General features: G+C 54.7%; 1 protein-coding gene across 1 annotated transcript; it reads left to right on the plus strand.

The window, feature by feature from the left end:
- Positions 1-1,415: 1,415 nt before the first annotated feature.
- On the plus strand, positions 1,416-9,037 carry NEFH (neurofilament heavy chain; the record flags this gene model as incomplete). The annotated part of the gene is made up of 4 exons (XM_082640874.1): positions 1,416-2,292; positions 4,187-4,386; positions 5,365-5,489; positions 7,114-9,037. 4 exons carry the CDS (start codon positions 1,416-1,418, stop codon positions 9,035-9,037), a joined length of 3,126 nt encoding a protein of 1,041 aa, XP_082497000.1.
- Between the last annotated feature and the right edge of the window lie 513 nt (positions 9,038-9,550).

Raw genomic sequence — 9,550 nt, forward strand, 5'->3', positions numbered from 1 at the left:
CCTGAAAGCACCCACCACTTCTCTGGGGGGGGAGAAGGGAAATCTATCATGGCACCCACTTGTCTGTTGTGGGTGTCGGGGAGAGACTACAAGTTGAAGCTGAGGAGATGGGGAGGGGAGAGGAACAAAGATGGACTTCCTAGTTGTGGGAAAATGGCTGCTATATCCACGGGCAGTAGGAGGGTTCTCCTCCCCCAATTCTGCCAGAGATCCCCCAAGTCAGAAGCTGCTGGGGGAGCAGGGGGTCTCAAGTCACAGCCTGACCCAGGGCAAGGTCCTTTCTCTGTAAAGATGGGAAAACCGAGTGGGGGGAGGGGGGACAACTTGTCCAAGGTCATTTGCCAGCAACTGTGGAGCTGACCTCAGTGTGCAGACCCTGGCCTGAGTGACTCCTAGCCCTCCTGTCACTTCCCCCACTCCCCACAGGCGTCAACTCTCCCAGCTTCATGCCAAGTTCCCCGCAGCACGCCCACTCTTGGTTCTCTCACCCTTACACACCCTGCCTTTACAGGGGACCCTCTGCCACTTCACTGAGGGCCCTCCTTGCTGGGGCCAGTTGTAGGGTCTCCTGCCTCCTATCCTGCGGAGACCACTGTGCCCCCCAATCCGGGCTTCCCTTCTCCATCCTCTGCAGTGTCTCCCACACGCCCATTCAGGGCAGCCTTGTTGCCCTCCCCAACTCCAGGTCCTCCTCCCCTATTCCGGAGCCGGCTGCAAAGTTCCTTGAGCCCTCTCCTGGTGGCCCCTCTAGTTACTAGGGGAACAGTGTACCTCCACTCAGGGGTTTTCTACCTCTACCCTCTGTACTGCCACTATGCCTCCATTCAGGTTTACTTTTCTCCCTCCCCTATTCCGGGCCGGCTGCAGACACTCTGCATCCCCTATCCTGAGAGTCTAATTATGAGGGAAAACCTGTGCTCCCTCTCATTCGGGGGTCCTCTCATCCTACCGAGTCTTCTATCGCTCCATCCCGAAGGCATCCTGCCCCTATTCCCATCAGGTCTCCTTGCCCTCCCCCCACTTCAGGCTCCTTCTTTAATTCCGAACATAGTAGCAGGGTCTCCCGACCCGCATCAGGGGGCTCCCCTTCGGTCCACTCCGGGAGTCCTCTACCGCCTGACTCTGCTTCGGGGGTGCTTCTCTGACGCTGCGTCGTCGATTCCCCTTCACTCCTTGGTTTCCCTGCCCCGCCCCTCTCACTGCGGCGGAGCCAGCCGGCCCCGGGCCGCTGGGGGAGGAGGCGGAGAGGGCGGGGCCCTCCTCCCCCGCTCACCCCCCCCCAGCAACTGCTGAGGGGCTGGACCCCGCCGGGCTGCTATAAAAGGGCCGGCAGTCCGGGTGCTACCGCAGTGCCGCCCGCCCCGTCCCGGCCTCGGGTTCCCGCTCCGCCGGCAGCCGCACCTGCTCCGGCCAAGATGAGCTTCAGCGGCGCTGAGGCGCTGCTGGGCGCCTTCCCGCCGCTCCACGGAGGCGGCAGTCTGCACTACGGGCTGACTCGCAAGGGCGGCGCGGGTGGAGCGCGCTCTGCAGCCGGCTCCTCCAGCGGCTTCCACTCATGGGCGCGGACGTCCGTGAGCTCCGTGTCGGCCTCGCCGAGCCGCTTCCGCGGCGCGGGAGCCGCCTCCAGCACCGACTCGCTAGACACGCTGAGCAACGGACCGGAGGGCTGCGTGGTAGCGGCGGCGGCGGCGCGCAGCGAGAAGGAACAGCTGCAGGCGCTGAACGACCGCTTCGCGGGCTACATCGACAAGGTGCGGCAGCTCGAGGCACATAACCGCAGCCTGGAGGGAGAGGCGGCGGCGCTGCGGCAGCAGCAGGCGGGCCGCGCCGCCATGGGCGAGCTATACGAGCGCGAGGTGCGCGAGATGCGCGGCGCTGTGCTGCGTTTGGGCGCGGCCCGCGGCCAGCTGCGCCTGGAGCAAGAGCACCTGCTGGAGGACATCGCGCACGTGCGCCAGCGCCTAGACGACGAGGCCCGGCAGCGCGAGGAGGCTGAGGCGGCGGCGCGTGCACTTGCGCGCTTTGCGCAGGAGGCCGAAGCGGCGCGCGTCGAGCTGCAGAAGAAGGCTCAGGCCCTGCAGGAAGAGTGCGGCTACCTGCGGCGTCACCACCAGCAGGAGGTGGGCGAGTTGCTCGGCCAGATCCAGGGCAGCAGCGCCGCGCAGACTCAGGCGCAGGCCGAGGCGCGCGACGCCCTCAAGTGCGACGTGACGTCGGCACTGCGCGAGATCCGCGCGCAGCTGGAAGGCCACGCAGTGCAGAGCACGCTACAGTCCGAGGAGTGGTTCCGAGGTTCGCAGGCGAGCGGGGACAGGGAGGATGGGGCGCCCTCTGTTGGTCGGTCAGTGAGGGGAAGGGTGGCGTGACTTAGGGTGCTGGTGGACTCTGCATAGAGGTGGCTGGACCGGATGGTGCGCTGCTCAGCTTCCTCCTGCAGAGTGCATGCCCCTTAGTTAAAAAACAGTTTTACTGTGGGTCTCTTGTGGAACACCCCCCCTTCCCCCCAACTGTAGGTTCTCCTTTGGCCTTCTCCAGGGTCCTTATATCTGTCCTTCAACTCTGGGTCCTTTCTGCTCCTTCTCCCGAGTTTTGGTAACCCCACTGTGAGGCCCCTCTTCATCAGGTTCCCTCTACTGCTCCAAAGCGGTGCCGGCTTCTAGTCGCTGGGGCGCTCTCTGCCCTTCAAAGTAACATGGCTTCCCTGTCCAATGCTGCCCACCCCCTTTCTTGCACACTGCAGGGAACCCTATTCTGACACCTATCAGGCTCCTCCCCACTACAGTTGGGGAGGGTGGGTCATTCTCACATTCTTTCTCCCCAGGGGGACCACCATTACAACCAATTGGTGCCTGAAGCTGAAGTGGCTTGTGGGCCCTTTAATGTCCTTGCTCCCCTTCAGAAAAGCCCGGAGCCTCCCAAACCCATCTCCCTCCCCCAACTCCGTGCCACCCTGAGTCAGCTAGGTTGCAGCTGCAGCAGCTTTGAAGCTGTGCCCAGCACCTGCAGGGTGACTTTGGCCAACACTTGCCCTCTCTGGTTTTCATTTCTTTTGGGGTTGAAAGGGGGGTCGACTAACTGGGCTTCTTACCCTGGGGAGCTCCATGAGCCTTCCTGAAACTGTCTGTAAAACTTCTGCATTGTTCCTGGGAGAGGGTACAGAGGCTTCAGTGATTTTCAGACAGGTCTGTGATCCACAGTGCGTAAGAATCCTCACCGACTTGGATGGTTTCTAAATCTTTGCCAGTACTAGCAGAGAAAAACCAGAAAAGCTGGGATTTTGATGCATTGCTTTTCCAGTTCCTTCCTCTCCTCTGCAGTGGCAGAACCATCCCCTCCCCCATCTCTGCAGCAAGGCTCCTCCCAGAGCAAACCTCTCTGCTCTCTTGGGCGTTGCCCTTCATCCATCTCAGGACTTCTGGACCACCCAGCTGGCATCCCTTCTTCCTCCCCCACGCCCAAGACTCAGGTCCTGAGTGTCATTATCTCAGGATTCAGGACGTCCACATTCAGGAGGTTCAGACTAGCCTCCAGACACCCACTAGCCCCTGAAAAGTCTTCTGGGAACCTGCAGCCCATTGCTCACAGGGGCCAGGGTGTGGCTGCCATTGGCACAGAGGCTCCTGTGCTAGAGAATGCGCAGCAAGGGGGAGGAAGGGACAGAGGAGCTGGCACGCAGGCCCCAGGCTCTGCAGTGACCTTGGGCTCTGCAAAGCAGAAACCTGCAAGGAAGGGGCTATGGCTACATGGTGGCTCACGGCGCCCTCGTGCCTCTAAAGGTCACAGACTCATTAACTTGTTCAACCACAAGCTCAGAGTTAAGCCCCATGGGTCAGGTTTCACATATGAACCCTCAGCACTGCCAGCCTTTGCTGGGGAGCTGAACCAGGAGGGCCAGAAATGTGGGCTTCCTTTGCCCTGCAGTTTCCAGATCCTGAGTTTGGGGAGACAGTGTGATCTTTGAAGCCAGATAGACACTAGATTTGAATCCCAGCTCTGCTGCTCAAACTGGCCTACCGGCCTTGGGCAGTCGTCATTTGCCTATCACAAAGGATAGGGTGAGTTAAGCATCCAAGATGGCACCGGCACTCAGTAGGTCCTCAACCCATGTGTGTCACCTTCCAGATCTGGGCAGTAGAATCCAAATCCAATTGTGTCTAACCCTGTGCCCTACTCCCTTCTCTCCCAGTGAGACTGGACCGACTGTCAGAGGCAGCCAAGGTGAACACAGACGCCATGCGCTTGGCACAGGAGGAGATAACTGAGTACCGGCGGCAGCTGCAGGCCAGGACCACAGAGCTGGAGGCGCTCAAAAGCACCAAGGACTCACTGGAGAGGCAGCGCTCTGAGCTGGAGGACCGTCATCAGGCTGACATCGCATCCTACCAGGTGGGCAGGGGTGGGGCAGAGAGCCAGACTGTCTCAGCTGGTTGGGTGACCCTGGACAAGTCATTGCCCCTCTTTGAGTGGGGTCATCATAGCTAAGACCATGGGCCTTGGAGTCAGACATACCAGGGGTACCAGTATGTCTTTCTAGCCATGTGACCCCAGGAAAGTGTCTGCCTCTCTGACTCTGAATTCCCTCAATGCAATGGGAAAAAAAAAAAGCCTCCTTTGCAGAGCTATAAAGCTTAAAGAGAGAGACGAACTTTTCATGTGAGGAGTGAGTGTGCTCAGCAGGGTCTTGGTCATAGTGAGCATTCAGTAAACAATAAACAGTGTCTATGAGTGAGGGTAGCCTGGGGAAGGCCTTGGCAGATACCTCCCATTAAAGACAACTGCCAAAAGAAAATACCTCTTTTAAAGAGCTTATTATGCAAGTAATATATGGTGATTGTAGAAAAAGGAGGCAATAAAAATCAGCCATACTGATTTACTTCAAGCAGTGGCTAAGTGGGCTTGGGGTCAGGGGAGAAGCTTCAGCTAGTATTGAGCGTGCTTCTGTGTATTGTCTCGGTCAACAGATGCCTCCCGAGCCTGTACTGTGTGGCAGGCACTTTGGAGCACTGGGAAAACAATAGGGAGCCAAAGCAGACAAGGCTGTGTTCCCACTGAGCCCTTTCTAAGCTTAAGATCTGTAAAAATTCACCCATTATCCCACTGACCTGTGATGACCATTGTTGGTGTCTGGTGTGTTTCGTTCCAGACCACTCCCTAGGCTGAGGTTATACACACAGCAGGAGTTTTGTTCCAGGTGGCTTTCATGTCCATGAATGAGATCTGTAGCTTTCACCGGGTGGGGGTTGGCCCCAGCAAGCCTGGCTGAACAGGACTACGTTGGGTCTGCATAGGCCGCCCCAGCTCCTCCAGTGCTGAGAGCCAGAATGCTGACTGGCGCGTGACATGTATGTGACTTCTCCTCCCCAGGAAGCCATCCAGCAGCTGGATGCTGAGCTCAGGAACACCAAGTGGGAGATGGCAGCCCAGCTCCGAGAGTACCAGGACCTGCTCAATGTCAAGATGGCTCTGGATATTGAGATTGCTGCTTACAGGTGAGGGGGCCAGGGGGCCTTTGGGTGGTGGTTCTTAGAAGGAGAAGCCTTGGATTTTAAGCCCCACAGTGAGGTAGCCTGCCAGTCTTAGAGACAAAAAAAAAAATTTTTTTTTTTGTATTGCGGTGAAATGTATATAACAGAAAATTTACCATTTAACCATTTTTAAGTATACAGTTCAGGGGCATTCAAAATATTTACATTACTGTGCAATCATCACCATCATCTATGTCCAGACCGTTTTTCATCTTCCCAAACTGAAATTCAGTGCTCATTAAACAGTAACTCTCCACTCCCTTCCCTTCCCTCCCCCCAGCCCTGGCAACCACCATTCTACCTTTTGAGAGACAAATATCTTGAGAGTGACTTAGTTTCATTCTGACAGTGATTCAGAGGGTTAAAGCTCCTCACCCTCTTCCCAAATCCAGCCAGCTAGAGGTTGTCTTGGAGGGAAAGGAGGTACTTGAGTTGTCAAGGGCCTTTACAACTCTACCTCTTAGAGATTTCTAGCTCTCTGAGCAGTTGTTTCCTGGGGAAATAAAATAGGGGTGATAATAACAGTACCCACGTCCTGGGATTGTTGGGAGGAGGTGCTAATCCTGTTCCTGAGCTAATCCAGGTAACACAGGTACCACTGGGCTGCCACAGAGAAACCCCTCAGTAAAAAGTAGCCATGAGAAAGTCAAGAGACCTCCCAGCTTAGCAGTTTCCTGCTAAGGAACAGGGCTGACCCCGTGAAGACCTGTCCCAGTTGTTGGCTAATGACCCTTCACTTCCCACGTCTTGGCTCTAATCTCTAGTCTTGCTACTCAAAGTGTTGTCCATGGAGTAGCACAATCAACATTATCTGAAAGCTGGTTAGAAAGGCACCCCAGACCTGTTGAATGAAAATCTGCATTTTAATCAGATACCTGGGTGATTTGCATGCCGTTAAATTTTGCAAAGCCCTGGTCTGTATGGGTAACCCCTACACTTACTCTGAGGCAGGTATTGCCAGGTTCTTTTTATTTATTATTTCACTGAAACAACCCTCTGAGGTTAGGACTCTTAATGACCCTGTTTTTACCAATGAGGAGACTGAGGATGAAAGAGTTTGAGTGGCTTAGCTAAAGTCACATGTCTAGTGAGTAGGAAAGAGTGGAAACTGCCCCCACCACGTTCCTAAAACCCAAAGGATGAGACTATAAGGTAATAGGAGACCCTTGAAATTCAAATGGGAACATTCTAAGACCTCTTAAACCCAGGTTTATACATGTGGAATTCCTTGCTCATACTTCCACCTTTCTCTTGAATAACATTTTAGTTGAGGGACAATAAGTATAAATGTTGTTAATATAGGTGTTTTCTCTTGAGGGCCATTTTTTCAGGAGAAAAAAGTTTTATAAGTTGCAACCTTAGCTGCGTTCAACAAGAGCAGTGCCATTGGGGTGTGGATTCTGGGTGGTCCCTGGGATGATCTGCTAAGTGACCTTCTCCAGTCTCAAAGTGCCCACCATTCACATCCCTTCCTCCACCAAAGTGCATATCACTGGATGCGGTGGACCTTCAGAGTAACTCAGGAAGCCCCCTAACTCATTGATCGGCTCTGAGTTAATAGTAACCTGTTCCATTATCCATTCTGCAGAAAACTCCTGGAGGGTGAAGAGTGTCGGATTGGGTTTGGCCCGAGTCCTTTCTCCCTTCTAGAAGGACTCCCCAAAATCCCTGCCATATCCACTCATATAAAAGTCAAAAGCGAAGAGAAGATCAAGGTGGTAGAAAAGTCAGAGAAGGAAACTGTGATTGTGCAGGAACAGACAGAGGAGGTCCAGCTGACTGAGGAAGTGACTGAAGAAGAAGAGAAAGAGGCCAAAGAGGAGGAGGAAGGGGGAGAAGAAGCAGCAAAATCTCCCCCAGCAGAAGAGGCCGCATCTCCAGAGAAAGAGGAGGCCAAGTCCCCAGTGAAGGAAGAAGGCAAGTCCCCAGAAAAGGCTGAGTCCCCTGTGAAAGAAGAAGCAAAATCACCAGCTGAGGCCAAGTCTCCTGAGAAGGCCAAGTCCCCAGAAGGAGTGAAGTCTCCAGAGAAGGCCAAGTCCCCTGTGAAGGAAGAGGCCAAATCCCCAGAGAAGGCCAAGTCCCCAGTGGAGGTGAAGTCCCCAGAGAAGGCCAAGTCCCCTGTGAAGGAAGAGGCCAAATCCCCAGAGAAGGCCAAGTCCCCAGAGAAGGCCAAGTCCCCAGTGAAGGAAGATGCCAAATCTCCAGAGAAGGCCAAGTCCCCAGTGGAGGTGAAGTCCCCAGAGAAGGCCAAGTCCCCTGTGAAGGAAGAGGCCAAATCCCCAGAGAAGGCCAAGTCCCCTGTGAAGGAAGAGGCCAAATCTCCAGAGAAGGCCAAGTCCCCTGTGAAGGAAGAGGCCAAATCTCCAGAGAAGGCCAAGTCCCCAGTGGAGGTGAAGTCCCCAGAGAAGGCCAAATCCCCAGAGAAGGAAGAGGCCAAATCTCCAGAGAAGGCCAAATCCCCAGTGGAGGTGAAGTCCCCAGAGAAGGCCAAGTCCCCTGTGAAGGAAGAGGCCAAGTCCCCTGTGAAGGAAGAGGCCAAATCCCCAGAGAAGGCCAAGTCCCCAGTGAAGGAAGAGACCAAATCCCCAGAGAAGGCCAAGTCCCCAGTAGAGGTGAAGTCCCCAGAGAAAGCCAAGTCCCCAGTGAAGGAAGAGACCAAATCCCCAGAGAAGGCCAAATCCCCAGTGAAAGAAGAGGCCAAGTCCCCAGCTGAGGTGAAGTCCCCTGAGAAGGCCAAGTCTCCCGTGAAGGAAGAAGCAAAGTCCCCGGAGAAGGCCAAAAGCCCTGTCAAGGAGGAGGCCAAATCCCCAGAGAAGGTCAAGTCTCCTGTGAAGGAGGCCAAGGCTCCTGAGAAGGAGGTCCCAAAGAAGGAGGAGGCAAAGTCCCCCGTGAAGGAGGAAGAGAAACCCCAGGAAGTGAAAGCCAAAGAGCCCCCAAAGAAGACAGAGGAAGAGAAAGCTCCAGCCACACTGAAAACTGAGGAGAAGAAGGACAGCAAGAAAGATGAGGTGCCCAAGAAAGAGGCTCCAAAGCCCGAGAAGGAGAAGAAGGACCCTGCTGTGGAAAAGCCCAAAGAACCCAAAGCTGAAGCCAAGAAGGAAGAGGCTGAAGATAAGAAAAAAGCAACCACCCCAGAGAAGGAGGCTGCTACCAAGGGGAAGGAAGAAGCCAAACCCAAAGAGAAGACTGAGGTGGCCAAGAAGGAACCAGATGATGCCAAGGCCAAAGAACCCAGCAAAGCAGCAGAGAAAGAGCCAGAAAAGCCAAAGAAGGAAGAGATGCCAGCGGCACCTGAGAAAAAAGACACCAAGGAGGGGAAGGCCACAGAGGCCAAGAAGCCTGAGGAGAAACCCAAAGCAGAGGCCCAAGCGAAGGAGGAGCCCAGCAAGGAGGCCTCCACACCAGGCAAAGCCAAGGCAGAAAAGGCTGAGAAATCCTCTAGCACAGACCAGAAAGACAGCAGGCCTCCAGAGAAGGCCACAGAAGACAAGGCCACCAAAGGAGAGAAGTAAGGCAGGGAGAAAGGAACATCCAGAGCAGCCAAAGAAACTCAGGAGGGTCTGGGAGCTCAAGGGTCGGTGTAACAAATTTTCATTTTTTCTCCCTTTTCTTTAAGAAGAAACTCTGCTTAGACTATGGGCCCTCCTTCACCAAACAGGAATTTCTATTAGCAACGTGTTAGCAGGAGAGGGTCCTCCCAACCCCCGGCCCCACGCCCCAAACCCTCCCTAGGCGATGGACAATTATGTTATGATAGCTTATGTAGCCGAATGTGATATATGCCGAATGCCACATGTAAACACTTGACTATAAAAACTGCCCCCTCCTCTCCAAATAAGTGCATTTATTTCCTGTATGTGCAACTGACAGATGACCGCAATAATGAATGAGCAGTTAGAAACACATTATGCTTGAGATGTCTTAACCTATTCCTGAATGCCTTCTGTTTTCCAAAGGAGTGGTCGAGCCCTTGCCCAAAGCTCTCTATCCTGGAAGAGCTGGAGCAGGTGGGGCTGGGCGCTGGC

This window comes from Mesoplodon mirus (genome assembly GCF_964341445.2).
Source record: "Mesoplodon mirus genome assembly, chromosome: 13".
Lineage (NCBI taxonomy): Eukaryota > Metazoa > Chordata > Mammalia > Artiodactyla > Ziphiidae > Mesoplodon > Mesoplodon mirus.